This window comes from Chaetomium globosum, genomic scaffold (genome assembly GCF_000143365.1).
Source record: "Chaetomium globosum CBS 148.51 scaffold_1 genomic scaffold, whole genome shotgun sequence".
NCBI classification, from domain to species: Eukaryota; Fungi; Ascomycota; class Sordariomycetes; order Sordariales; family Chaetomiaceae; genus Chaetomium; species Chaetomium globosum.
Genome location: NT_165976.1, coordinates 3,669,951 through 3,697,867, shown reverse-complemented (window position 1 = coordinate 3,697,867; position 27,917 = coordinate 3,669,951). Strand labels below are relative to the sequence as shown.

The following is a 27,917-nucleotide window of genomic DNA, read 5'->3' as shown; positions in this document are numbered from 1 at the left end:
TATCTCTTGAGCTTATTCGGGAGGAAGTCGAGACAATATAGGGTCGTTCTTAAATCTGCTATTAAGCAACCATAACTGTTAGCAAACCCCTTGCAGAGGCAAGTGTCGTCGGCGAAGGAGTTCTCATACCTATCCATTGCCTGGGGGGCAACAGGTTCCTTGAAGTTTGTCTACCACAGGATCGTCCTGGTCGCGCTCTTCGGTTGAATCTTTCCTTGATTTCTGGTAAATTGGCTTTCGAATTCTTCAAGTCAGGCTGCCGTAACTAGATTGAAGGACAGGGCCTCAAAAGGCAAACTACCTCAATGCCGAGAGGAAGAGGTTGGAAGGATGGATATTGTTTTACTCACCAAAGTCGTCTACATCACCGGGGACTCGACCTTGGACCAGCTTGGTTGCGATCGGACGGCCGGGGTTCGCTCGGCCAGTGTTTTGGGTGTAGGGGAGCTGGGGGAACACCGCCCCAAAGGAGGAGGAAAGAGGAGGAAGGCAAGGGCTCGCTCGGTCAAAGAAAGCTCAGTACTGCAGCTAGTTCCGGGAATGTTCCCTACCAAAATAAACACTGCACATAACAGGCACTTCACTTGAAGGCGAGGGGTAAAGAAGATGGAATGCGAGACAACCTATTGGCCGCCTCTTGTGCAGTGCCCCTCCTGGGTCCTTTCATGTGCCTGGGGGTGGTGAGTCGCCCACAATGCCACAGACAACATACATGGTGACTACGGGGGCCTCTCTTGCCCGGGCCGGGGACCCGCTTGTGCCCTAACAGTGTTTACAGCTTCCACAGAACCTTCAAACACGAAAAGGCCTTGAGTGATGTGAATATTACAAAGGCTGTGAAGAAGCCGGACAAGATACAGAAAACAATATCGTTGATGGACGCACGTTGCATTAAGGCAAGTTGTGCATTCCAACACAGGCATTGCCGATTTGCTGCAAAACTACAAACAAGAGCTGTTACAATCACCTCCTTTCAAGAGACGAAGTAACTGTTGCACATTCCAATCATGGGACATCCGGGAAGAAAAGATAGACTGGAGTGATACGGTACATCCTACTTTAGAAAGGGGGGACACATGCGAGAAGTAGAGCCCGACAGTAACACTCAAGTCGTAAGAGACAAACATCATTGTTTATTCAAATGAAAAGGTTTTTAATAATCACAAAGAAAAGAATGACCGCCCATAACCCAAGAGATTGCTGCAGTTCAAAAAGTTAGTGGACATGAACTCAGGGGTAAGTATCAGATCACCACTTGGTACGTGCACGAAGGATAAAGGGGGTTTGGGTTGACTGTGAACTGGACATGAGAGCAGCTCAACATGTATAGACCACATTGACCACAATGTGGTCGTGGCGTTCACATCCACTCCAGGAATAACAACATCGGGTTTCTTTTGGCGGTTAGGGTGTCTTTGTCCAGCATTTTGAAGGTACCACAGACGCAATGGAGGGAGGTTGCTACGGTGGTACTCCTAACTTCCAGGGCAGCTGGTCTACGAGGTTGAGAAAGGACATGGACATCAAAGCATTGGTACATTCGAGTTATAGAATGCGAGGAACAAATTGGGTGTCGTGGCTCAAGCCGGGAGACAAGCCCCCACGGGGGAGATTCTTCCTCCAACCTGACACTGAAATCCCCTCTGGCCTTTTCCTCCAGTCTCCACGACTCTGTTGTAATACTCGAGACTCCTCCGTTCACTCCGTCCCCTCAGAAAACCTCGGGAAAGCTAGCCCTGACCGCCCAGAAGAACCACACCAACACCACCCGTAGACTCCTGGAGCAGCCACTTCAGAATGAACCAAAGAGCAGAGGCGGTATACGGAAATACCCACTTGAGAACCCTGGTGGCACGGCGCAGATACCAGCCTATACCCGGGCAGAGGATGATGACCAGAAGCCCGAGCGGCCCAGAAACCACAACCATGGCCGCTGCCAGCCAAACAAGTCAGCACTTCAAACACACACACACTCTCACAAACAACAGGAACCGACTTACCCACTCCCACCAACTGATCCAAGCCCCAAACCCAGCCATAGCCATTGCCAGTACCACCACCACCCCTACCCCCCTTCTCCCCCCCAACACCACCAACCTCCACACCACCCACCACCCCCTCCTCCACAACCCGCAACCCCACCAGCACCATATCGCCGACCAACGCCCCGACCAGCCCCAAACACAGGACATGAAACACGGGCCTCTAGCCGGCGCGTAGGCAGCCGCGGGCGCGGACGGAGGCGAATAGACACGGCGAGTGGGCGGCATACCACCAGGCGAAGCCGAGGGTGGCGCTCCAGAAGTGGACGTAGGCGAGGGCGCTGACCAGCGCGACGTGGCGGTCGGCGGTGGTGGTGGTGGCGAGGAGGAGGGTGGCGAGGGTGGCGTGGAATTTGGTCAAGGTGAGGATGGTGGTAGGAGGGGAGGGGAGGTCGATGGGGGGGAGGGTGTCGGGGTCGTTCATTTTGGAATTGGGGGTCTGTTGGGTTGGGTTTGGCTTTTTTTAGTGAGTGAGGGTTTAGTTGGGTTGTTGGATTTGGTGGGATGACTTGAAGTTGAGTTTCGGTTGTTGAAATTCGGGGTCGGGTCGATGGGGGAACAGACTTAAACCGTGGTGTTGAGGAATGGACCGGTGAGAAGGGAAAGAGGAGGAAAGAAGCCAAACTCGGGTTTGTGGTAATTCTAACCTGCAGTTGGGAAATTCATTACCCGGACTGAGATTTTGAGACCTAACAGAGTACTCAATAATAAGGCAACCAACTCCAGACCTTTTTGGTAGACACCTCGAGGCTCACACTCGTTTTAAGATCCGCTCTTTTGACTTTCCACAAGGTGGCAGCCCATGAATGGCCTGGCGACGGTAAGCTGTAGTTTCCAAGATCTTATGGCTTTCTGATATCTTGTTTGCCACTTAATGAAACTAAGAGGGCGAGGGACTTGCCAGCGTGCAATGAGCAATGAGATGTCTGTTGTAGTTTTCCGAGTTACCCCGTGTTATCCCGTTCTAATCCAACCCGCACTCCATCCCCTCAGCCCTGTTCTTCATTTTCTCGCCATTGACCCCTGTTATAAGACCTCTCAAATCTCTAGTTAACTCAGACCGGTCTCCAAACCGGCCTCTGAAGCCAAGTAGTTCTGAAAACATGCGATCGTTGAAGTTGGGGGCCAGACTCCAGCGTTCTCTTCCCAGCGACGCAATTGCGCGTATAACGGTCAGCCAGCAGAGAACTCATTTCGGGTAGCACGGCAGTGCTTCGACTGAGAGAGCCAGCCCCCTGCAAACCTTTCATTTACGGTTTTGGTTGGCAGAGCTATCACATCCAACCCCATTCGTAAGAGGTTGCCGCTTCGAGTACCGGCCAGGAACTGGTTCCGTGCTCAATATTAGTCAAACCGCTATTTTCACTGCCCCGGGCGGCGGGGCCAGTTGGCTGGCCACTGTTTACCGTCATGATGGGCTGAAAGCGGCCGGCGGTGTGCCACGAAATGTTAGGAGTAAGGACTACTTCAGTCGTTCTACCAGGGGAGGGATTTCGCAGGAAGTTAAGCTTGAGGATGTCCAAGAAACCCAGATCCTTCATATTCCTATGGGCCGTTGCACCAGAGCCAAGTGAAGGGAGACGCGCTTTTTGGTTCAACCAGCCGGAGATGCATCGATTGTGGCGGAGCCAAGACAGAACGCATCCCTAACCGAAATCCAGCCACCCTGCAGCTGTCCACCATGCAGCAGGATGCAGCAAACTGCGAGTGATATCCTTGAAGCGGTTAGTGCCGTGCCGCAGGTGCACTCCCTGCGGTTGGTTGCCTGAAAATATGCCCCGGAGAGCCCCCCACAACCTCGACGACGTCTGGTCCTCGTCCAGCTTCAGCCTGCTGCGCGTCGACAGACGGAGCGTGCCCTTGGGTGTCGATGTCAATTTCTCTCGGCCTTTCGAACATCCCTCACTTTTCCCTCCAGGTCTCAGCAAAACGACTTGAGAATCAGCGTGTGATATATGGCGCAGGAACCAACAAACAACGCGCCGGACGCCCTCGCCTGGGCCGGCAGGGCCGCGGCCCCTGCCACAGACCAAGATGTCGAGAGGAGGACATGTGCCCCTCGCGTTCGGGCAATCGGACGGCTCGGGGTTGCGTACAACTGGATGCAGGTTGTTGGGCGATCTTTGTCGGTGTTGTTGGAGCTCGGTGCGCTTGCCTTCGTCTCGTGGCTGTACAACTATTGGAGGTCGGAGCCGACGACAAGGGTAGATGTCCTCATGCCGTCTTTCTTCCCGGTATGCCCGGTCAAATCCCAACAGTCAGGCATCAAAGCGCTGACCGACATTCACAGCTCGCGTTTGGGATTCTAGCGGATGTGTACGAAATCGGCTCGCTGCTCTTTCTCAACCGCAAACGAGCCATCAACACAGTTGCTGTATGTTTCGACATTGCTTTGATAGGAGTAGGCATCTTCTGCTTCCTGATTCTTGGCACCGTCGACGAAGGGTCGGGAGAACGACGGGCCCATTGGGCCAAGGACATGACAAATGCCATGATCTTTATGATCGTCTTTTGGTGAGTTAGCTTACAGAAGCCGAGTGGGGGATGGAGAAAGGGGGGTTTCCACTGACTCTATCACAGCATCATCCACGCAGCTTTCATCGTCCTCGCCGCCGCTGGAATGATACACATCTATCATTCTATGAGAAAAAGTCATAAGGACGCTCAGTTGGCAAGGAGCCAAGCTGAGATGGTCCTGTTTAACGAAAGGAGGGCGCAAATGGCGCGAGGCCCAATCATAGCATGACCAACCTTTTTTGGAATAGAGAAATACAGCTACCACATAGTTATCCTTTTTGCAGTGATTGGGCGGGGATAGCTTCAGTTATGCCCTGGACCTTCCATCTGAACATCCTCGACCTGAGGGCCAGGAGGGGCTCAGCTTTATCAACCGAGTAGGTACTGCAGATTCACAAGTTGCGCTTTAAACCCTTCTCTTTTTTCGCACTTCTCGCTCACACAAAGTCACCCACCCACCACTCCTCACAAACATAATCTCGACCAAGAACCCCTCACTTTTCTTTGCGCTCAACGCAATCTTGGCCCTGCTGTTTGGTGGTTTCTCCTCACACTACCACCGCCATATTTTTCTTTTGGTCCCGAACCCCGTCGACCTCGTCTAAACCCCGTCGCCCTCGTCTAGGCCGCGTCGCTCTCCAACCTTTGTCGCTCTCGTCAACCCCTCTTGTCATCACTGCAAAACATCACGATGTGCTTGAACATCATAATCCTGGAAGGGTGCAGGCGCTTTGGGTACCCAAACCCCTTGCTATTGTTTACCAAACTTTGTGACGCGAAGGCGGCCAAGCTGAACTCTTCGTGCAGTTGCACCAACGGGCGTCGCGCGGCGGAGGTGGTGCCACTAGCACAGCAGGTCCCCGAGCTCAAGTTCTTTTTATACCATGCTCGTCGGGGTTTCCTCGCCCAAGATGGTGGGTTGATCCCCTGGCCCTTCCAAAGCCCCTGGTCGCCAGAAGACACCGATTTCCTGGGAAAGAACCTTCTCGACTTCCAGATGAAGTGCGCGAGGGTAACTGTTATCGCCATCGAGTTCGGCGAGGACGACCACCCAAACCCCGCCGCTCAAGAAGAGCACACCGCCAACCATGTGTATGGCGGTAGCCCGGCCCTCGCCGCGGAAGAAGCAGACCGTGATTATCTCGATCTCGGGGAGGAGCAATCCCTCGGCGACGACCAGCCCGACGCTGATTGTCACACGGATCACCACGTGGACGCAACCATCACCAATCGTTTTCAGAAATCAATGGCCACTCATCGGTCAGTCTCACTAATTTCATTGGCGTCCTCGTCAGACGTCCTTCCTCACCTTCTCATCGAAACCCTTCATGTATAAAAAGACTCAGAATGTCAGATAGCTCCAGAACTTCTCTTTCTCTCTTCATGGACTTCTCGAGGCCATTGAAGATTATTCTTATTAATACATTTGGTTTTGCCGGTTCCCCCGGCAGCTGATTGTTCAAGCCCTGGAATTCCAGCCCTTGTAACATTGGTAACCAAGCCGGCCCATCGAACTCGCGCCCGAACTTGAAGCGCAGAAGAAGTTGGTCCGAACAGGAAACCCAACTCCTCTTGGACCTTCACGCCGAAAAGGATACGAACGGTAAGAAAATCTGGACTTACCCCAAGATGATGGTAAGTAGTGACCCCCTGGCTGTTCGCCTGCTTTCGCGTCAATCCATTTGTTCGATTTTGGTTTGGTTAACCTCGTCGCCTAAAATCAGCAGGAAATCCCGCAGTTCCGCGGCCGGACTCGGAACGCTCTTGAGTCGAGGGTTTACTGGTGCACCAAGAACAGGACGGAATCGGCGCCGCCGGAAGACCAGTGAAGCATCAACTGGTTTCAATCCCAATTTCAAACTTTCCACCTTGCCAGCACTCACCGCTGTCATAAGTTCTTCTCTTCTCGATGCACTATGGGATTGGAACATCGCGATTAGGGACGCAGAGCATCTCGGAATCAGCCACTCCCTAGTCGTTTCCCAGGGGTTAGAAGCAGAAACTCAAGGCACGACAGCACCACAAACCGTTAATTAGGTATTTTCCTTACCCTGCCCAATGGGCTCAGTGCGTGGTCCCTTCTATTCAGAACCAAGCCCACCATCTCTTGACGTCACCCCACGAAATGCACTATGCATTGATGTCTCCCAGCCAGAATCGTCCTCTTCTGCGACGTGATTCGATGTCGTCCCGAGCCTGCATGCTGTGTAGCGCAGCAAGTCAGGGTCCTCCCAGGGAACAAGGGGCGAGAACCGAGGATATGACGTAGTGCAGGACAGCTGACAACCTCCAAACAGGGGTCGCATCCCGCAAGCTTGGCCGGAGAAGCAGGGGGCTCGGGAGATATAAGCCGCCATCACGAACCCTTAGGAAGCAACCGTTCGACCCAAATCAAACCCCGTTCATCTCAAGTGCTACTCAGTCACTTACACCAGACGACAAAACAATCTACCCATCAAAAAAGACCCCTTTACAAACCCACAAACCCCCCATCCCCCGCCCAAAATGAACACCACCAACAACAAAACCAACACCAACACCGGCCTCACCGGCGCCGGCAAGACCGTGACCTCCACGCTCGGCAACACGGTCGGCGGCCTGGCCAACACGGTGGGCGGGGTGCTGGGCGCGGCCTCGCGCGGGGTCGGCGAGACGGTCAACGGAGCCACGGGCGGCGTCGGCAGGCCGCTCGGCGACGGCATCGCCAACATCGGCTCGGGCGTCGAGGGCGGCGTGGCGAACGTGGCGCAGGGGGTGAAAGATGCGGGGGAGTGGAAGACGGGGGCGGGGTCGGGGGTTAGGAAGTGAGCACTGTGAGGAAGGCCATGGTTTTGGGAATGGGTTGGGCTGGCCCTGGGAGGTGATGTGTGTAATAATAACAGGGAGGGCTCTTGTTGTTGGCGGGTTTGTTGATTTATACTTGGTTTGAATACGCGGGGCTCGGGTTACTTTGCTGATGAGTACCTGACCTATCTGGTTCTCTATAATCACGTCCTGGTTTCACACTTGACTCTTGATATGTTGTCTCAAGAGACTCTCGGATAGTCCTCATCACTTTGGCACGGAAATAATCAGACGCTGTCGGAACACTCAGGGTTCCAACGTGCCATGAATCATGATGCATGCCAACAAAACGTCCCCCCACACCCACCTGGTGATATAAGAGCAGGCTTGTCATCATTCCCTCCCCCTGCCAACCACCTTCCAGTTCCCCACATTTTCGGAGGGTTTCATTCCCATGCCGATCACCCAACCATCGGAATGCACGGAGATATGCCCAAGATCAACCTGGGAGAACGACATCTTATCAAAGCACCCTGAGACCTTCGCATCCCCGCCATGGCAACTCATACTTGTAACCCCCATCAACAAAAGCACGACCAGAATGCCAAGGTAACACAACAGACTCAAGATGTGTTGGTGGACAAGTGCAGAATCTTGTGCATGGTGCAACCACAGACTCCTTGAAGATGCCGTGATACCGCCGAAAAGGAGGGGGCGCTTGTTGGTCCCGGCGCTGGATATCCCAAACGTCTTCATGGTATACACTCGTCCCTAGTCTGCCCCCCTGTCCACCCGCCATGAAACGTGTAGCAGGCGGTTACGTCGTCCAAACAAGTGCACTGCTTCTTACGACAACCCCAAACCCTCAGGGACAGACACCCGGTTCTTTTATAGATCCATGATGCTGTCCAAGTTGGGTACGGAAGCAAGGGAGGCGAACACAACTTTTCATCAGTGCCAAGGGTCTAGACACCTTCCAAGTAGGCTAGCGGTCTCGTCTTGAGGCCGGGCCAGACAACGGCTACAAACGGGATGCCTTTTGCAGGTGGGCATCAAACATCCATCACCCACGATGGGAGCTCCGAGAGGGCCAACCACGACATGACCTTCGGACTTTTCTGCCGGATATGACCAATTCCTGGGAAAATATGGCGAAAGATGACGACGGCGAGACGTCTATCACGAGGACATCATAATTTTCTTCCCCCCTTGTCACCAGCTGAGATGCCGATCGGGCCTGGGGTGCAGAGCGGGGAGCTCTCCCGACTTAGCCTCCCGAGAACGGCCAGTCGCGACGGATGGCGACAAACACTTGTTTGAAAAGGGCCGTCTGGGCACGTTCCATGATGCAGGCCTAGACCGGTCGATCTCGATGGGGTCAGATGCCAACCATTTACTGTTCGGTGATTCGCTGAAGAGATCAGGGGACCAACAACCGCCCCGTTCGTCCCTGGCGGAGTCGGCTGACCTTCCGCGGATGGTAAGGTAGTTTCAACCTCACACTGATTTTTTTTCGAATTCTCGAGGGCATACCGGCTTGATATCTCCCGCCCACGGTCCCACCACGGTGCTCTCGTCTCGTCCCCGTATCTGATGTCTCACCGACCTCTCCTCCCACTCTCTTGGTAACGAGGACCTGAATCCTGAACCTTGGCATCTTGCTTGTCCGACCGCCTCTACCGGGACATGTTGTGAACGCCACTGGGCAGCGTGCAATGTGCTACACCTCGGCCGCAGATGATGCCGCCGAGGTCCAGGCTTATCTCTGTGCGCCCAGCCCGAATCCCGAGTTGGTGCCTGACTGAGGGTTCTGGAATGTCAAAAATGCGGTCAGGATCCGACAGACCGGTCCAGACGGCGAGGGTCCCGAGGGAAAACGTCTCCTCACTTCCGGATTTCTCGTGTTTCACCCGAGGTGGGAGCAATCGGATTGCCGCCAAAGTAATCTTCCTCCGCACGTGTGCCAGCCATGGACTCCCCGAGGGGACGCGCTCGCCGCAGGGTTATCACACCCCTGATCTCCGATAACGGATGTTCCCTCTCCACCAGATGGACGGTACCACCGTGACCTCTGTCTGTGGATCGTTGGGGAATGACACATTGCGCGTCTAGACCGCGCAGGATGGACGGTACTTTCTCATCTCTGATGCATGAGATGGTGAACACGTCATATGCTCCATGAGGAAGGACGATGGCTCTTGGGAGAACTACTGCAGCCATGCACGGCGGCACTTGACGAAGATGGCAATTCCGGGCGGCGCCGACCCTGTCGATGGTCGACGGTCTCGCCGGCAGACCGACAAGTAGCAGTTTTCGGTGGCCAGGCTTGACAAACACGATGCGGTGCCGAAGAGCCCAGCGGCTCGCGCGGACATTCCTCGCTCCCCCTTGGGGAGGGCGGCGGTGAGACCGGGATGGGCGCTCCCAAATACAAAGAACCGCCTTGGAACGTACCACAAGTGCATACCTAGAGTTCATCACCATCGGGGACCACCACCATTTCTCCCCAAGCACCAGTGAAGAACAATGGCGTCCGCCGAGAAAGAGAAGAAAGAGCTCGCCATCCAGATAACATCTCTAGGGACCTCCAGCGGCCATACCACGCCCACCTGCCCCTCGAGCGGCAATGTGACGCTGGACGATGCGGACAAGACCCTAGAAGCCATGGGATACAAGCCAGTGCGCTTCTCACGTCCACCCTTTCGAGTGTCGGGCGATGCTGACGGACGCTTACAAGGTCTTCAAGCGCGAGTTCTCGACATGGTCCAGCTTCAGCTTCGCCATGAGCATCTGTGGCATCTACAGCTCGCTCATGTCCACATGGATCTACGGGCTCCAAGCCGGTGGTGCCGGCGCCATCATGTGGAGCTGGATCATTGGCGGTGCCGGTGCGTTGGCGCTGGCCATCAGCCTTGCTGAGCTCTCGTCGGCCTACCCCAGTGCCGGGGCCATGTACTCGGTGTTGAAGCATGTAGCCCCTGAGAGCCAGGGCCCGCTGCTGTGTTGGATGTCAGGTATGTTAATCTCGAGAAGCTGGGGATACTACTGTTTAGCGGTGGCTGACACATACCTTTGCAGGCTATATCACCCTCGCTGGTGTGATTGCAGGGACTGCCAGCACGGAGTACGCATCAAGCCAGATGCTGCTGGCCGCCGTGTCGATCGCGACGGACTTCTCCTACGTCCCCAGCACCGGGCACGTCTTTGCCGTCATGGTCCTGCTCTCCGTCCTCCACGCCGCCATCAACAGCCTGCCCACGCGCTGGCTGACGCGGCTGACGAGCGGCTACGTCGTGTTCCACATGAGCATCCTGGTCGGCGCCGCCGTCTGCCTGCTGGTCCAGACCAAGGACAAGCACAGCATCGCGTACGCCTTCACTGACTTCCAGCCCACCTCCGGCTGGACCCCGCCGGCCTTTGCCATGCTCTTCGGCTGTCTCTCCCCGGCCTGGACCATGACCAACGCCGATAGCACCGCCCGGTAAGCCACCACCACCACCAGCCTGCCCCTGACTGGATCCCCTTCAACCAAACCATCTAACACCCCCACAGAATCGCCGAAGAAGCCAAAGACCCCGCCCGCGTCATCCCCCGCGCCATCGCGCACGCCTCCACCGTCACCTACATCATCGGGCTCGCCTTCAACCTGATCCTAGTCATCTGCATGGGCGACCCGCTCTCCCTGATCAGCTCCCCCAGCGGCCAGCCCGTAGCGCAGCTCTTCTACAACGCTTTGGGGCGCGCCCCCGCCGTCTTCTTCACGCTCGCGGGCTTCGCGGTCATGAACCTGGTCGCGATCCCCGGCCTGCAGGGGGGCAGCCGCACGATTTATGCTTTTGCGCGCGACGACCTCGTGCCGCTGTCGCGGGTGTGGCGGCGGATCTCGCCGCGCTCGCAGACGCCCGTGGCGGCGGTGTGGTTGTATGCGGGGCTGGGGGTCGCGGTGAATTTGTTGGGGCTGGTCAGCCATACGGCGATTAGTGCGGTTTTTAATGTGTGCACGGTGGCGTTGAATCTGTCGTATATGTTGCCGATTGTTTGTAAGATGGTGTATGGGCGGTTTGAGAGGGGGCCGTGGCATCTGGGGCGGTGGGGGTTTGTGGTGAATTTGGTGGCCGTGGTGTGGAATGTGTTTATGTCGGTCGTGTTCTTCTTGCCGACGAACATGCCGGTGACGAGCGAGAATGTGAGTGGTTCCTTGGGGGAGGGGGTTCGGCGGTTGCTGTTGCTGACATTGGGGACAGATGAACTACGCCAGCGTTGTGTTTGTGTCGGTCCTGCTCTTCTCGGGCGGCTTCTGGTACACCCATGGTCGGCACTTCTACACGGGGCCAGCGACGAAGAAGGTTTCGGAGACTATCGTCGTGACAGTCTGAGGGTTGGAAGCCGGTATGGTAAGAACGGGGACATGGGTGCGTGTTTGAGAGATTCTTGATCTCTATCAAGTTTTGGTGCTTTCAAGCACATGCAGGTAACCTGGGGCGTGCTCGACGGGGTCGGGCGGAACTGGTCACTCGCTGCCTGTGAGCGAGCCGGTAACCTTATAACAAAATTGGGACGGAGTCTGGGGTCTGGGCTGAATGGATTTCACGATACTTTCTATCTCCGGGGTGGTTGGGGTATCGGGTCTGGCACAAGGTACTGGGTCTCTGGGGCTGGGTTCGGGGTGGGTTTTCAGGATTGGCGGGTGGGCAAAAGGTATTAGAGGCAGGTCATGGAAACGGTATTATCAAAATAGCAATGCGGCAAGCGTCCTGCTGCCATGGTAGTAAACAGCTGTCGTAATAGTCACCACGAGTTCTTGAGACCGAGGACAAGTTTAACCTGGGATTGTATTCACTTGACCGCCCTTGGCCCTTTGGCGTCGACGGGCACCCTCCGAGAGAATTGCAACCCGCCTGTGCTGGGGCGGCCAACTCCTGCTGCCTGACGTTTGTTCTTCCCGGCCACGGAGGGCAGAAACATATCGTCGAGGTCGTCGATAAGCTTGTTCATTGCCTCGTTCTCCTTTGCCCAAACGTCGCTCGGGTTTTCCACCAACTCCCAGCCGAGGTCAGCGTCGGTGTCGTCTTCGCTCTTCGTTTCCTTTCGTTTCTCGATATCCCCTTCGGGGACATACGGCGGCTCGCGGGGGCCCAGCTTTGAGTTGTCGCTCGGGAGACTTGACGGCTTCATGTTGGCGCCGCTCTTGTTCGTCGCCTGGTATTGATCATGTTTCGCGGCGTCCTTTGCTGCCCCAGGGCTGCCCAAGTCCCGTCTTTGCCGCCGATTCTTTGGATACGCTACTAACTCAATGCCGGGCGAGTCGTTGCTCTGGGGAGGAACTGCCATGGTTGCCTCGCTTCTTCTTCCCTTGAGCGGTGACTTGCTTTTGGATGGTCGATTGCCGTTGTTCTGTCGGACAGGAAAATGGAGTGTCAGCTTCTAGTCATAAGCTCATGTCGTGTGTCACAGCAAGGACATGGGGTTTCTTCCAACTAAACATGGAATATCAATGAAGAGGGAAACGATACCTTTGAATCTAAATGTCTTTGTATGTATTTCTGCCGCCGATCTTCTCTTCGAGATGTCGGATGTCGAAATTTATTTAGTCTCTGAAAGTGGTGTAATAGCTTGGTTGCCCTTGTCGTGTGCTCCTTTGTGTTGTCTTCTTCCCTCCCCTTGTCGTAACATGAATGTTGGGTGTTGCGAACCTTTCCTGAATGTTTTGAGTTTGGTTGCTGGCCTTTTGGGAAACTTAAGTATCTGTTTCCCTGTGTAAGCTGTTTCCATCCCAATCACCATGGGGGTCGGTCCCTGGAAGTGCTGGATGACGAGGTAGCGTCGCTTACCGTTGTACCTTGTCTGTCTCCTCAGTTTGTTTGAGCTGGTTTGAGGTTTGCATATTTCAAGTCACCCACTTTTAGTACCACTCTTAAAATGAGGCTTAGTTGTTTGGGGGAAACATAACAAACCTGTGAGATGTTTCCCACTGAGCAGAGCGGGTCCCAGAATCAGCACTCACACCCCCGGCACACCACCACCACCACCACCACCCTCACCACAGTGCCTCCCAGTGTGAAGCATCACGACTAATCAAAGCTACACAACTAAGCAATCTTCAAAAATTCTCAGAAGCGGGTCTACGCAGATTGCAGGTGTGCACAGGCCGGGTCTGGCTGCCTATAAATCATTCTCTTCCCCTCCCTCTTCCTCTTCCATTTCCTTTCTTTTCTCAAGCAGCAAAGAGTGCAAGCCTGGCCTTCCAGGTCTTTGTCTCTTGACCTGCAGAGTGAAGCCACTTCTGACCTCCCGGCCATTTCTAGAGACTTGTTCCTTCATGGATGGTCGGTTCCACAGGGAGGGACATTTCAACCATTTTCTTCCTCTCTTTTGCCCTCTGTTCCATCCTCCTCTTCCCCTTCTTCCTCTGCCTTTTCTTTATCTTTTACTTCATCTCCCCTCCCTCGTTCTCGTCTTCCTCCTCGTCTTCCTCCTCGTCTTCCTCCTCGTCTTCCTCCTCGTCTTCCTCCTCGTCTTCCTCCTCTTCCTCTTCCTCATTCCCCTCTTACTTTTCGCTTCATCTTCCCGTTTCCTCATCCTCTCCCCGTTCTCTCAGTCGCAGTTGCGAGCGAGGCAACGAGTGGTGCTTGGAAACCCATCGCTAGATTCTCAACCATCGGCTCGCTGTCATCGATTGCTATCGCGACTGGGAAAACACTCCCGCCCTGACAGCAGAGGAGATGGCAGTTCAATCCATCTTCTCTAATCACCAGAGCGAAGATCAAACTCCTTCACTCACGCAACCACTCGGCTCCCAATGCCCCATTCCCCACGGCAGCTGGCCAGAACCGCGTCTGACATTTCCGTTTCAACCAATTTCAATAGTTTCAAAAGCACATCGCGAGCTGACCAGGGCAGTGACCATCCACACTCCCCACGAGCAACGCAAAGATTGAAACAAGCCACCATGACCTCCTCAAAGCTGTTCACGCAAGCCGTCGGTTCGAGGGAACTCGGGGGATGACATTCCATGAAAAAACACGCCCGCGAGCTAACCAGGGAAAGCGATATCCGCTTCCCCCAGGAGCAGCGCGGAGATCACACAGAACGGTCCACCTTGACACCCCTAAGCTGGCCACTCTTGCCGTGAGCTTAGGGGAGTAGGTGGGCTAACACTTTCTGTTTCAAATAACTCAGATAGTTCTAGATAGCACCCCGCGAGCTGACCAGGGCAAGTAGCGCATCCGCTTTCCCCAGGAGCAGCGCGGAGATCAACAAGCACATTCTTTCCACCTGGAGCTGGGCCCTTACCGTGGGCTCCAGGTTACAGATGGGCTGACATTTTTCTTATTTTCTACCTGATGTTTTAATTTTCTGTGACTTGTGGCTTTTGTGTGTGGGTGGTTGAGTGTTGTTGCCCTGCAGTGTCGTGTCACCGCCTCTCACCATTGAGGGCGCACCTCCCTAGGCACCTAGACTAAAATCCGTGTATAAGGTATCGGACCTTACTAAAGCCCGGGCAACCTTTCCTGGGGTCGACCCTGGGAGCTCCCTCCGGGGTCTCCGACAGGAGCCGTCAAAAATGGGCAAATCAAATCAAATCTTAAGCGTAACAACTCGTGTTTTATGGTTGATAGAGGCAATAACAGGAAATCTTGGATTGTTGATCAGCAATGTTTTGTCAGTCCATCAACAGTAAAGGGCTATTACCGTGTTCTGGGCTCCGAACGAGGGTGTGTGTCCTCCAGCGCTGGAGTCCACCGCGTGTTGCTCACTCTAAGGTTCAACTTAACCAAGCGTCATCTGAGGCTACTGAATTGGAAAGCTACCTAAGACACGATTCAGAAGCTTATTCAAAATGGCCAGGTAGCCTTGAGCATTGAGATGGAAATTTAAGCCGGCAGCGGCAGTATATGCAGAAATAATATTAAATGGAATCCCAAAGGTTAAGCCTTCCCAATGTTAAGATGATGGAACCACTCTTCAAGGCCCGCTGGAATTTCACCATGGATCATGGCCAGGCACCAACGGCCACTACTTGCATTCATTGCCCGTTGGAGATTATTACGCAGCATCAGCAGCAGCAGGTACGGTCCTCGTGGCCCGCCGCGATTTCCCCTAATTATTGTTCTGCCGCTCCATACCTGTTCCAGTCCGCCACATCTCTCTCTTGGGTCCGATAAAAATCTAGCCGGTACCTTACCTCACCACCGACATTCGCTCGTTTTTCAGGTAGCTTGAGCTTCGGCACTCCCACAAATACCGTTCATTACCGCACCACCCCTCAAGCCAGTCATTGGTTTGTTGTCTCTTCCCATTCCCTCAACTCCGTCAGCCTGCCTGCCATGACGGCAACCACCCCGGTCATGGCAGCCCAACTGGGCCGCAAGCCGCCGCGTTTCCCAGGCCTCCGCGTCCGTCCCGCCCAGTCGTACGACTTCCCGGCGATGGCCCGCATGGCCAACGAAATCTTCCAGCACGAGCGGGACATCGACCACTTCGACCGATACCGCAGCGTGAAGATGGGATACGAGGACGAGGCCACGGCCGCGGAGAGGCTGCTCGCTGCAGAGACTGACTGGAGGCTTGCCGACATGCGAAAGAACCGGCGGACGCCGGGCCGCCATTTCTTAGTCGCCACATACCTCAAGCAGCCCGCGGCCTATCTGACTAGCCTCCACGGAGCGCAGCCGAGAGAGGAGATACTGGGCTGGGCGGAGTGGCAAGACCCGGGCCGCCTGATAGTAGCGACGTCCACCCCCAGTGATAGCCTCTCCGATTCGGATCAGAGCGAGAACAGCCCCTACCGGTTGATGGGAAGGCCGGGTGTTGCACTCGGCGAACTACGGCCAATCCTGGAGGAAATGAGGCTTGTGCATGCGAGACAGGAGCTTGTTGTTCCGCCCAATGGGTTGGCGGTGAGTTTGTCAGATGTACTCCAGTCTTTCAACGAGGCCGCTACCCGTCAGCCGGAGGACTGGAAACGCTGGTCGAAGGAATTTCTCCCGAACTGCCTTGATAAATACGGTGATGTCCATGGCCGGCACCTGGGTATGTGCCTCTCTTCCGCCCTTCATCCACTGCACCACTAATAACCCGCAGTTTTACGCTCCCTTGTTATCAGCACAGCCCGTTGGGATGACTGCGTCGGCCGCCGCCTTCTGAAATGGGGCATGTTGCGGGCGAATACCTACGGCTGGGATATCCAAACGCTTTCGTCCAGCGTGAGTGCTTCGACGGCAGACACGTTTCGTGAGACAGGGTTTGTAGAGCTCGGCCGCCTCGACATCCTCCGTGACACGCAGATTGTTCTAGGGTGGAACCACTTTCGGGATCCGGAAACCCGGAAGAGGATGCTGGCCTTGTGTGACGGGCCGGTGGCCGGTAAGCCCCTTGGCAAGAAATCTCGGCTCGCCAACGCGGGGGGAGAGTGAGGCCAGCTCGACATGATCTTGGTATTGAACCGATTAATTTGCATGGGTTGGTGGAACAAAGGGGCGTTTGGGGGTTCGGAAGTTCAGTCACGGTGCTGAAACGCAGTCCGCTGCTTCGATGAGCGTTTGCTTTAATTCCGTGTTCGGTTAGTTATATAATACTCACTTGGAGCTAGTAACTAATAGTCGCCGTCGGTCTGCGAAGGTTACATGTAAGACCACATGTACGATAACCTTTGCTTCGGAGACACAAACAGAAAAACAACATTCCCTCCAAATCCAAGCCCTAACGGTCCCTCGCAAATGTACTTTGCCCCTGGAATTAACCTCAAATCTTGTCAAAACCAAAGGAAATCGAAGTCACCACAAACAATGACTTCCGTGCATTAGGGCTTCAGGGGAAGAGATGTAACAGTCTGGATTTTGGTACCACTGCATGTACAAGTAATGCTCGGTAAGTACATGACAGGATATGTGCTTGCCTGGGAGGGGCCCAACAGCCCGCCGTCGGCTCCATGTCACCAGGCCACGCCTCCGGTCGTTGTTTGTTCACTGCTTACATGTAACAGCCCGAAGTGAAACTGCGCCGTCTCGTCACACCAACATCTGCAGCACCTATCAGACAGCCAACAAACAAACAGCTGCGTGCATGTACGAATCTTTGATGGACTCCCCACGCCACGCAAGGTACAACATCCCTACCCTAATACCTCTCCGGCGGCTGGCGAATCTCGTACACGGTCCTGTTCCCGCTCACGGACGCCACCACAGCGCGGGGCGCGTCAGAGCGGCCCGCATCGGAACGGCGGGACGGCAGGGGCGGCGACACGATTGTCGGCGCGCGCGTGATGGACGTCCGTGAGGTGGTGTTGTTGTTGCTGCCGCCCCCCCCTCCCCGGCCCCCGCCGCTCCGCGCGGGGGCCCCCGGCTGCGAGGTGCGCACCGTCGTCGTCGTGCGCAAGGGCAGCGACGTCGTTGATGTAGAGGCGCGTTGGCCCGCGGCCGGCGCCGCGTTCATGGGTGGCGGCGCCGGCCCGGTGGCTTGCTTCGGGGGGGTCTTGCCCTCGCGGAGGGCTTTCTCCCGCGTGTTGATCTGCTTTTCCGTGTAGCATTTGTTGCCGGCGTAGGATTCTTGGCACCAGTAGAGGAAGTTGATGAAGCGGCTGCCGTGGCAGGTCTCGCCGGGGAGTTTCTTGATGCAGCCGGCCAGTTCGCGGATCAGCTCGGCGGCGTCGGGTTTGGTCTTGCGGTTTTTGGCGCCGTCGAAGTCGTACCGGAAGGCGCTGACGTGCAGGGTGAGGGCGAGTAGGATGCGGTGGATGGCCGTCATGGCGCTTGCAACGCCGGCTTGCCGTCGGAGTTCCACCGTGCCCAGCCTGGTGAAGGGGTGGAAGCTGGTTGATACGTACCGGGTCTCCTCTGTGCCTCCCTTCATCTCCTGGATAAAGGCCTCTTGGCTGAGTAACGCTACCGACTGGATCCTGGAAAATACCGGCCCCCATCCCTTGGTTGGGACGCTCGCGGTCTCCGAAGTAGCGAAGAGAGTGTGGTTGGCGAGCGCATACCTGTTGTTCCGACGCTCGGGCGGTAGAAGTTCTTTGAACGCCTCTTCCCAGAAGAAGGCTCCCTTCGCCATCCTGACGAGTTGGGTTGTTGTGTATTTGTGCTTTTTCGTGGGACCGGGCGATACGTGGACGTGGCAGGCGCAGCATTCGTTCGTCCAGAAGTCGAAGTGCCTACCGACAGCCTGAAAGATGAGCTCTATCTCCTCCTGCCAATGCTTTGTTACCGACATGGGCGGCGAGATGATCTCAATACCCCCTGTAGTTTCCCGTGGTTAGCGCATCTGAGCTCTCTCCTCCGAGTACACGTATCCGCACGGACGATTGGAGGTAACGTGGGACAATACATACACCATTTGCGTACGTCAGGGGGCTCAGTGAGGGCCCATTCCTTCAAACTGGCGTCAGACTCGCACGTCCAACCATGGCCGGTCCCTAGGGTGACATCAATAATCTCCCGGACGGCCTTGCCAACACACTCCCGCTGTTTGGCCTTCCTCTCCAGGTTGCCCTGTCCATTCTGAAGGTCAAAGTCCCATTCGAGCCAGTAAAGTGGCATTGTGTTGGGATCCCTGTATCTCCTTTCCCTGATTTTCTCTTCGAGATCTTTGTGAAGTTTGACGTAGATTTCAATCTCGACACCAAAGAGAGGCAACGGCCCGGTACCCGGGGGTGTCTTCTTTGCCCTAGTGCCACTGGTACTCATGGTTCTGGTAGGTACCTAGATATCTAGGTAGGTATCAAGTCGGCAAGGGGGAGAGGCTAAGATCGAACGGAAACCGACCGCGATGAGTAGATAGTAAATGTCCGGGGTCAAATGAGTATTTATAACTTTGTCTGGTTCTTGGAATGGTAAGTTGTGACCAGCAAACCTTTCCACAACAGCCAGTGTTGAAAAAAGGAGCGAGTTCTAGATGTCAGGTCCGGCGGCTACCCTCTTGTGCAACGGACCATCTTTATAATAGTGACCTCGGTCTAGCAACATGAATAAGGTAGGTATGCGACCCGGCCCACGGCAGAATGGGCCAACACTACGGGTCTGGGGTGCCGAGGGCACCGTCGCGACCGTAGCTTGGACTAGGTCAGCAAGCACGAAGCCTGTCGATGATGGCGAGCGAGGGAACTATCCGTCAAGCACAAATCTGGGCCGACCATTGGCAAGCCGGGGTTGTGGGCCATGGCAGAACAAATGTGGTCACATATCCAGAAACCCCATACCAGGATATGGATGCCCTAGTCGACTTTTTCGAGCTCGGGTTCGCCCGAACCTGCCAAATAAAATATCTCGTCAGACTTTGATCCCGAGCACTTGCAACCAGTGGAGAAAGTGAAACGGTAGCAGCCCCGTGGGCCACCAGGAACAAGCTTGGGCGACTCCCGAGGCCCGGATGGGTAATGAAAAAAGCTCCATATCATAGAGTAATGTACAGACTAGAAGATTGGGCCGCGGGTGGGCTTCCGGCGAAACTCGTTGATGTCTCCTAAAGCATACATGTAAACCGACCAAGCGCTAAGATAGAGTAGACCAAGGACCGGGCCACAACACACAACGACCAACGTAAGCGGCATTAGAGGCCGATATTATCTTCCGAGTCCGAATTACCGCCACGCGGGTAGACAACGAGCGGCTTTCCCCGGAAGCCATGATTTGGGCCAAAAGGGCTATCAAAGGAAACACGTCCACCCTGCTACAACTTGGGCTGGGCAGGCAAATGTCCGACTAGCGTGGTTAAGCGCGCTTACTCAGATCTCTGAAACGGCTCCAATAGCATGTAGCGGCCCCAGTTTCACCTTTTTAGGTAGTGCGTAGTGTTGGGCGTGGCTACGCCGCAGCGATGGTCGACGTTGGATGCGAAGGATTCACACCAAACATGGCCTGAGACCAAGTTTAACCAACATACCTCCCGCTCCACCTACCTCTCCATGCTTACAGGCCACGGCTTAGCTTAAGTTAGCTAAGGTAGCTACCCACCCCAGGCAGATAATTCCCAGACATTGCTACCTGCCAGGCAAGTAGGCAGTAGAGCGTGTCACCCCCAGCACCACTGTATAAGGAAGCATCAATCTCAGTCTCTGTCCAAACCCAGACCACAGCTTCACCAGAGTTTGCTTCTGTCCAACCCTTGTTGTACGCGTTCAAAATCTCCCATTCCTCAGCCGCTCACCATCCTCATCCACAAACAACCAAACACCAATCACACCAACAACAACAACCACTCCCCCCAAACACCACCATGTCCGCCACAGGAGCCCCCGGAACCTCGCGCGTCGCACCGACCGGCTCGCAGCCCCAACAACGCCCAACCGGCCCCACCGGCGCGCAGCAACAACCCAGCGCGCAACAACAAATCCACCTCGAGCAAGCAGCCAAAGACGCGCGCATGCAAGAGCACTGGCTCAAGTGGTCGGGCATCGCCAACCAAGACCGCACCTACCCGGTGGTCTTCGACAAGTCGCCCGCCGCCGTCACGACCGAGCTCAAGCGCATGGTGGGGCCGGGCGTCAAGACCGCCGCCGTGCACCGCGTGCTGGGGCTGGACGAGGACGCGCCGGCCGATGCGGATCTGGGGACCGTGTTGGTGGGGCTGGTCAGTGCCGCGACTTATGCGAACTTGGCGGATACGTTTGGGTTGAGGAGTATTACCGTCAAGTTGGGCAGTGGCGAGCGCACGGCGTTCGTGCCGGTGGCGAAGTTGGCGGGGGCGGGGAAGGCGAAGGCGGAGGATTGAAAAGGTACCAACCTGCCTACCTTACCTGGGTATTTAAGGTGCTCAAGGCTGAGGACTGAATGGAATCATGTCTGGGCTGGGGTTGGGATTGATCAATGGCAGGTCTGGACTTTGGACTCAGGAGGGGCGGTGGTGCATGAATGAATGGTTAACTTGAGCTTCCCAGACGTTGGGGAGCGGGATTCATGTATTGATAATGTTATGGGCGCGGTATAACTTTGTGGAGTGATGAAAGCTGCTATGGTGCGAGGATGTGGTTGCAGTCTGGTCTGGTGGTTGCAATCTCTGAACCCCTCTGATTCCCTGAAGGACAGCCTCGAGTCCGTCACTCTAGATCCTATTCTGCAGCTCACATTTGCTCCGTCCATTCATTATTCCCAAGCCGGAAAGTAACTAGGCGTTAGCTTTCCTACGCTTAAGCGCCAGTCCAGACGGGCGGGCCGGGGACCTTGTAGGTCTGCGGGATGGAGTGGTCGTTGATGGGGACCTGGGTAACAGTCAGCACGTGAACTCCTCGGTCTCTGTTCTCGTCCTCGGAAGAACCACTCACCCTGATGTTGGCATCGTTCTGGCTGCAGTAGCCGGGGATGGCGGCCTTGTACGATGACCCGGGCTGGGCTGAGCCGGACCCAGTGATGACAACCTGGGCGCACTCGGGGTAGAACTGCGGGCTGTTGGCCTGGTGCAGGGCGATCAACTCGTGGCGGACGAGGTAGTTGCCAGGGGCGAGGTTCTGCGGGACCTTGCTGCTCCACGACTTGTTGCCGCCGACGAGCTTGGCGATGTCCCAGCCGGACGGGACCTCGGTGTCAAGGAAGACCTTGGTGCCGTCGCCGTGGAAGCCACCCTCGTCGATCTTGAACCAGCCGGAACCGGAGCCGTCGCAGGAGCTGAAGGAGCCAGCGCACTTGTACATCCAGACGATGACGGGCCCTTGGCTGTGCGTCCACTGCTGCCAGATAGCGGTGATGGTATCGCCGGGCGCAGCCGTGGCGCTCAGCGTGGCCGAGGTCCCGCCGTTGCAGCGGAGCTTAGCGTCGCTGCAGCTGGTGACGGGGTTGTAGTCGGACCACTGGCGCTGGATGACGTTCGGCGAGTTGGACGGGGAGAATCCTTGGTATCTAAGTATTTGTCATTAATAGCCGCCTTAAGGGATCTCTTCCCAAAACCTAACCCCTCAAGGGAAGAAGACCCACCCAGGGTAGTTCTGGCCGGCAATGACATAGCTCGTCACGGCACCGTGAGCAGCAGCGCCACCTGCAAGCAGGGCGACTGAACCGAGAGACGGGAGATGCATTGTGTGTGGGTGTAGTGTCGGTGGCTGGAGGAAGCTTGAAGGAAAGAAAGAAGAGTCTGTGAGACTGAGGCCCTGCACTACATATACTAATAGAACCTTGAAGGAGACTGCCCGACTGCCCCCATCAAACCAAGATGGACTTTGTCCAACCCTCCCCTCCGCACCCGAATTGATGCCGGCAGACAATAAACAGCTTCCCCAGGTTTTCCAGTGCCGGGCTTCAGACGGTACGATTTGCCGGTTAATGTCAACGACATGGTGGGATTGCGGCGCCTTTAGCCCCGAGGCTTATACCTTTTCGTCTTGGGACTGGTCGACAAGGCCGGCCAGGTATTTGCATTTAAATTAAACTCGACCGTTCATGCACTCGAGAGCTGTGGCGTCGTCATCCGGAATAGGCATCTGGACGGGGGCAGGAGCCGAAGATGGTGTTGCAATCTTGACCCCGGGTTGGCACAGCCATGGCGTGCCCAACAATGGTCAAGTGAACTGGAATCTGAAAATCACGCGGGCCGATTCGTGCCTTGTTGACCAACCGTCGACAGCAGTCCGGGGGCAGCATGAAACGCACCTCCAAGCGGGTGTGGCCTGGAAGAGCAGAACCCGGTCCGAGACAAGAACACCCCGGACCCTCCTACGCCGGTACTGCCGCCTGCTATTTTTGTGGTAGCATTCGTGGTTGTTTCGGCAGTGGCGCCGGGTTCCGGCTGTCATCCCCGGTTGAATCGCACCAGCAACCCAGACTCTAGCCAGGTAATCGGCGCTCCGAGTTGTCGATCAAAACTCAAATCCAAGTTCAACAATCAACATTGTCCAGTCACCATACAGTTCCTCGTTTCGGTGAGGATAAACTCTAAGATATAAAACCGTCACCATCTTCATTCCCAGTTCTTCAATTTCTATTGTGGCTCAGCCCTTCTTGAAGCGGCCCTCGTTCTGCCTGTCCTTGTCTTTTCATCCCACACCAGACGCACTCACTTGAAAACATGAAGCCAGGCTGCATCACATCTTCTTCCCCACCCCGGCACAGAAGCCGCCATCCCGCAACACCCTTGATTGTTTCTGCCTTGCCCCCCTTTGATGCGAGATAAGAGCTGCCAAAGGCCCGACTCTGCCTGCAAAATGCGGAAGCTCCAGTCCCAGGGCGCCTTTACATGAAACGGGATGACGGGAGGGAGCTGAATGACAATGAAGTGTTGAGGTACCTCTGTACCTCCGCTGTATATAAAGCACCGGTACCCGCAAGACAGTAAGATTATGAGGCCTAGTGGACCACATTGGAGTATACACTTCTGCAGCCAAAGTGGTTGGCTGGCGCGGAACTGGTCGCCAAAGGGCCGGGGTAAGCAGATGTTGGCTGATGAGCACTAGTGGCTGGCGGCGACCACCGTGACGAATCCTACTCGGAATACTTGGCCTAACAAAAGAGTAAGCATCGGTTTAGGAGCTTGGCCCCTGTCGACTTCGCTCTTTGCTTCCCTTTTTCTGCATCAGCCAGGACTGGTCCTTAGCTGGGTTTCAACACCGTTCGCAGGAAGGAAAAGAGACCTCGCGAGACATGGAATTGGCGAGATTTGGCCTCGGCCGCGAGCCGAGGCCGTGATGCCTAGCCAGCTAGAAAGACTCACGAAGTAGTTTAATTCCTCGTTGCTTGCCATGTAACTAATTCGGAGAACTACTTGTTCTTCAATCCTTCTTCAAGTACCGACATGTACCTAAAGCATAAAACCTATCGGTTTATCTAACGATCGATTCCATCCTGCATCGTGCCGAGTTTCAACGATCCTTTCAGAGTGAACTGGTTACGCAACATTCAGCAAATATGAATAACCGCACACAGAGAAATGCACCAACGGCAAAGGCAGGCGGAGGCGCCGCCGCCGCCGCCAATTCCTCCCAGCCGGTGCAGAAGCAAACCAACACCACCACCACGACGAGCACCACCACCGCCGCCAAAGCCAAACCCCCCTCCGAGGCCACGCTGCTAAAATGGCGACAAGCCGATGCCCGCCTCTTCGCGAGCACGCTGCGGGGCACGCCTTACGCGCTGATCGGCGGCTTCGCGTTGCAGCTGCTCGGCTCCAAGCGGCTCTGTTCCGACTACCACGTCTTCGTGCCGACGGGCCACACGGCGCGGGTGCACGAGCAGATGGCGACGTCCAGCTGCGGCTTCTTCAAGAAGATGGGCAGCATGACGCGCTCCATCAAGCTCGACCGGAACGGCGTCCAGTGCGCCGTGCACATCCACGAGCCGCCCGAGCTGCGCCAGGCGTTCCCCGACACGGACGACGGGTTCGTGATTGTGTTTTCTAGCGCCCGCGTCTTGAAGCCGACGCTTTTGCTGAATATTGCCATGTATGAGTGGATGGAGGAGCATGCGGCGGGGAATAATAACTGGAGGAAGAAGCAGGCGAATGCGGATATTATCTTTTTGGCGGACTATATTGCGAGGAAGGAGAGGGAGGACATGACGCATGCTACGCCGGCTTTTCTGAATGCGTTTTTTGCTGCTAATGCCGCTCAGGAACCGGTTTTCTTTTCTATTGGTCTCAAGAAACCGGTTGCGAAGGCGGGCGGTGACGCTACTGGCGCTAAGACGGACGGGTCCGTGGCGACTCGGGGTCAGGCTGATCAGAAAAGGTCCGCGTAGATTATGTATAACTAATTGGGGTTCTTGATTCGAACGTTGCTTTAGGATAGTGTGATATCAGTGAATTAGCTCTAGCATCTCATCTTCTCCCATGTCCTAACTAACAGTTGCTGCATCACTGAAAAGGGGTGTGTTACCACTCCTGTGCTGCCCTCTGTCTTGACCGCTGTGCTTCCGGCAAATGATTAATCATCCTATCTTGCGCTATTGTTAGTAACTAAATTGATGATACGGACTGTGTCGTAGTCTGGGGTCGTGGGTGTGATCCGAGCTGCGGTATCCTCAGCCGTGCGACTCCATCAATTACAGCTTGCCATCAATAAAACCACTATTGGAGCCCAATTCTGCAAGAGTGCAAACACTGTGCTCAGAAAGGACCCCCATCCTCAAGTCTAGACCCCCTCGACGGCGGAGTCCGGACATGGGGAGGAATGTATTGCCACGTGGCACCGAGGCGCTGCTGATACGGGAGTGGCTTTCAGCTCCAACCTGTCGGGACGAAGGGCGCTGAAGGTCTGCTGCGATTGGCGACGAGTGCGCCGGGTGTGCTCGCTTCCGGTCAGCTGGGACGCAGGAATCGGAGCTTGTGGGAGAACATGCTGGGGGGACATGCTCGCCACTCCGCACAAGTACTGTACTTCTGTTGTCGGCCACCACGTGTCACTGCGGAAGCAAATAATTCGATTACAGATGTGATATGTGAGGTTAGTTGCATGAGCGGTCCGGTGCGCACCTGCGGGGTAAGACAACCAGGGTTCAGCTGGGGAGCTACCCAGGGATGGTCCGAATCCAGTATCTCGTGGGTTTCCAGAGAGGAGTGCGAGCGCACAACACCACCAAGGTGGTGATCGGGCAGGAGATGGTGCTTCAAGAAGTGCAAAATATTCAAAAGTGTAGTCAATCTGATCCTCGCTAGTTTGAACGCCAGAAGCCACCTAGGCTACTAACAACTGAACTGAACCGTCCCCAACTCCGTATGAGAGAACGGACCTGTCCGTCGTGGTTATTAAGTTGTGAGGCCTGGTACCCGTATTATGAGTCAATAATCACCCGTGTAGTCCCCAATACCCAATGCCCACCCAGCCAGATCATCCCGTCGTGACAAGGAAAAACATGACCCCCGCATCGCGCCCCATCACTCCCCATCGATCCACCTCTCGGCCCTCCCCGCCTTGGCCACCTGCTCTTCCTCTTCGGCCTGCTCGCGCCTCGCGGCCTCGCGCATCAGGCTCAGGTTGACCTGCAACCGCTGGGTCTCACGCTCGAGGGCGCCGTGCTCGTGGTCCATCAGCATCATGCGCCGCTGCAACATCTCGTTCGCCTCGGCCTTGCACCGCTCCCACGCCTCGCGCCGGATCTGCTCCGACGCCACGCGCGGGTCCACGTTGGCGGGGAGCACCCCGCCCAGCGTCGTGGTCGCCGACCCCACGGTGGAGGCGCTGCCGGGCGTGGAGATGGACGCGATAGACGCGATGGAGGGTGTGTCGGATCGGTGCCGCTTGAGGGTGCGCGGCCGGGAAGGGCGTGCAGGGGATTCGGCCGGCCGTTTCGGTGCGGGGTGGGGGTTTTTGGGGGAGCTGTCCGCTGGTTGGGGGAGCGGGGTAGGCAGGATCAGGTTCATCGCCGTGGTGGGCGAGTCCGTTCTGCTTTGGGTTGATGTGAATTGATAGCCCGCTGGCCCGTCCATTCCGGAAGGGTTCAGGGCGAAGTTAAATGATGGCGCTTCTGACGCCGGAGATGGGAATGCTTGGTTGGCTAGGTCCCAGGGGTTGTGCACGAAGGCCTCCGTTGGGGACGTTGGCCAAACTGTCCCGTAACCAGCATTTGAGGCGCCCAACGAAAAATCCCAGATAATATCGCCGGTGCCATTCCCATACTCTGGGAGATATGGCAGGGAAGCAAAATCCAGTGAGGGCTCGACGCCGGAGGTTAATGGGGCCCCCTCTTGCCAAAGCACATTGGCGGGCGCATTGGAGGCAGTGGGCGCATTGGGGTTGCTGGTGCCTGGTGGGTATTGCCAACCAAGATGGTGTACTGGGTCGGGATCTATAGAGCCCTGCAACAAAAGACAACAAGTTAGGAATTGTTTGTTGTTCTCGTTCTCTTTGTATGGCGCTTCTGTCCGAGTCGATCGGGATGTGTGCATGCCGCAGGGTACCTCACCCAGCACGGACAGGGCAGGTACAGCGGGGGTAAGGTACAGAAGGTATGCTAAATCGGGGCCAAGAACTCACCTGCTCATCCAAAACAGGACCTTCTTGATTCGGTGGAAAGGGAGCTTGTGTCATGCCTGCGGCCATGTTCACCGCGCCTTGAAGTTGATGGAGAGATTGGATTGAAGAATGTGGTTTAGGTTTCGTGGGCTTCGTGGGTTTCGTGGGCGTGTCGTGTCTTTTCTTGTTGCTTCCGCAGTTCAGACGACCACAGCGATCCCGTGACGTGAGAGGTGGGCAGTATCCCGCCAAGTGGTGCGATCCTGGCCCGATGACGCAGCAACGACTGCAGAGCAGCGATCGGAGACGAGCAACCGGAACACCATGGCCACCGTCACGCTAAGGAAACATGTCGCCTTTTTATGCTGGCACTTTGGCACGTTGGCTGAAGTTGGCAGGTTGGATCTCTGCAAATCTAGGAAAAACGTAATTTTCCATCTTTGCACAGCCCGCTGAAAAGCATGGCAGAGACGGTACCTGGCGTGGCGACACGACGGGTACCCATCACTCCCTGCACTCGCAACGCCTGGGAGCTTGCCCCGAGCTGTCTGATTGGCCACTGCAGCTGTCGACCTCAATCTGTGGGCGGTGTTCCCACAGTGGCAATTTCAGCTCCCCTCTCTCGAGTCTCCCATCCTCTCTCTTTCCACTCACGATCCCCGGCAGAAGCTCCGCCATCACCCCAGCGCCTTCGATTGGGAGAATTT

General features: G+C 55.7%; 11 protein-coding genes across 11 annotated transcripts; 6 read left to right on the top strand and 5 right to left on the bottom strand.

Annotated features, from left to right (window-relative positions):
- Nucleotides 1–1,730: 1,730 nt before the first annotated feature.
- Nucleotides 1,731–2,466, bottom strand: CHGG_01199 (uncharacterized protein; the record flags this gene model as incomplete). The annotated part of the gene is made up of 3 exons (XM_001220419.1): nucleotides 1,731–1,933; nucleotides 2,001–2,203; nucleotides 2,273–2,466. The coding sequence occupies 3 exons, from the start codon at nucleotides 2,464–2,466 to the stop codon at nucleotides 1,731–1,733; spliced, it is 600 nt and encodes a 199-aa protein (XP_001220420.1).
- A 1,610-nt stretch (nucleotides 2,467–4,076) lies between these two features.
- On the top strand, nucleotides 4,077–6,388 carry CHGG_01198 (uncharacterized protein; the record flags this gene model as incomplete). Its single annotated transcript, XM_001220418.1, has 6 exons — nucleotides 4,077–4,134; nucleotides 4,235–4,556; nucleotides 4,844–4,936; nucleotides 5,367–5,819; nucleotides 6,038–6,194; nucleotides 6,287–6,388. The coding sequence occupies 6 exons, from the start codon at nucleotides 4,077–4,079 to the stop codon at nucleotides 6,386–6,388; spliced, it is 1,185 nt and encodes a 394-aa protein (XP_001220419.1).
- Nucleotides 6,389–7,064: 676 nt separating this feature from the next.
- CHGG_01197 (uncharacterized protein) lies at nucleotides 7,065–7,367 on the top strand (the record flags this gene model as incomplete). Its single annotated transcript, XM_001220417.1, has 1 exon — nucleotides 7,065–7,367. One exon carries the CDS (start codon nucleotides 7,065–7,067, stop codon nucleotides 7,365–7,367), a length of 303 nt encoding a protein of 100 aa, XP_001220418.1.
- A 2,502-nt stretch (nucleotides 7,368–9,869) lies between these two features.
- Nucleotides 9,870–11,719, top strand: CHGG_01196 (uncharacterized protein; the record flags this gene model as incomplete). Its single annotated transcript, XM_001220416.1, has 5 exons — nucleotides 9,870–10,022; nucleotides 10,090–10,357; nucleotides 10,422–10,824; nucleotides 10,896–11,529; nucleotides 11,588–11,719. The coding sequence occupies 5 exons, from the start codon at nucleotides 9,870–9,872 to the stop codon at nucleotides 11,717–11,719; spliced, it is 1,590 nt and encodes a 529-aa protein (XP_001220417.1).
- A 460-nt stretch (nucleotides 11,720–12,179) lies between these two features.
- CHGG_01195 (uncharacterized protein) lies at nucleotides 12,180–13,409 on the bottom strand (the record flags this gene model as incomplete). The annotated part of the gene is made up of 3 exons (XM_001220415.1): nucleotides 12,180–12,737; nucleotides 13,125–13,209; nucleotides 13,348–13,409. The coding sequence occupies 3 exons, from the start codon at nucleotides 13,407–13,409 to the stop codon at nucleotides 12,180–12,182; spliced, it is 705 nt and encodes a 234-aa protein (XP_001220416.1).
- Nucleotides 13,410–15,670: 2,261 nt separating this feature from the next.
- On the top strand, nucleotides 15,671–16,490 carry CHGG_01194 (uncharacterized protein; the record flags this gene model as incomplete). Its single annotated transcript, XM_001220414.1, has 2 exons — nucleotides 15,671–16,376; nucleotides 16,450–16,490. The coding sequence occupies 2 exons, from the start codon at nucleotides 15,671–15,673 to the stop codon at nucleotides 16,488–16,490; spliced, it is 747 nt and encodes a 248-aa protein (XP_001220415.1).
- Nucleotides 16,491–17,462: 972 nt separating this feature from the next.
- Nucleotides 17,463–19,027, bottom strand: CHGG_01193 (uncharacterized protein; the record flags this gene model as incomplete). Its single annotated transcript, XM_001220413.1, has 3 exons — nucleotides 17,463–18,135; nucleotides 18,325–18,580; nucleotides 18,673–19,027. The coding sequence occupies 3 exons, from the start codon at nucleotides 19,025–19,027 to the stop codon at nucleotides 17,463–17,465; spliced, it is 1,284 nt and encodes a 427-aa protein (XP_001220414.1).
- Nucleotides 19,028–20,555: 1,528 nt separating this feature from the next.
- CHGG_01192 (uncharacterized protein) lies at nucleotides 20,556–21,050 on the top strand (the record flags this gene model as incomplete). The annotated part of the gene is made up of 1 exon (XM_001220412.1): nucleotides 20,556–21,050. One exon carries the CDS (start codon nucleotides 20,556–20,558, stop codon nucleotides 21,048–21,050), a length of 495 nt encoding a protein of 164 aa, XP_001220413.1.
- Nucleotides 21,051–21,465: 415 nt separating this feature from the next.
- CHGG_01191 (uncharacterized protein) lies at nucleotides 21,466–22,347 on the bottom strand (the record flags this gene model as incomplete). Its single annotated transcript, XM_001220411.1, has 2 exons — nucleotides 21,466–22,171; nucleotides 22,247–22,347. The coding sequence occupies 2 exons, from the start codon at nucleotides 22,345–22,347 to the stop codon at nucleotides 21,466–21,468; spliced, it is 807 nt and encodes a 268-aa protein (XP_001220412.1).
- A 1,822-nt stretch (nucleotides 22,348–24,169) lies between these two features.
- On the top strand, nucleotides 24,170–24,997 carry CHGG_01190 (uncharacterized protein; the record flags this gene model as incomplete). Its single annotated transcript, XM_001220410.1, has 1 exon — nucleotides 24,170–24,997. The coding sequence occupies one exon, from the start codon at nucleotides 24,170–24,172 to the stop codon at nucleotides 24,995–24,997; it is 828 nt and encodes a 275-aa protein (XP_001220411.1).
- Nucleotides 24,998–26,132: 1,135 nt separating this feature from the next.
- CHGG_01189 (uncharacterized protein) lies at nucleotides 26,133–27,297 on the bottom strand (the record flags this gene model as incomplete). The annotated part of the gene is made up of 2 exons (XM_001220409.1): nucleotides 26,133–27,053; nucleotides 27,232–27,297. The coding sequence occupies 2 exons, from the start codon at nucleotides 27,295–27,297 to the stop codon at nucleotides 26,133–26,135; spliced, it is 987 nt and encodes a 328-aa protein (XP_001220410.1).
- Nucleotides 27,298–27,917: the final 620 nt, after the last annotated feature.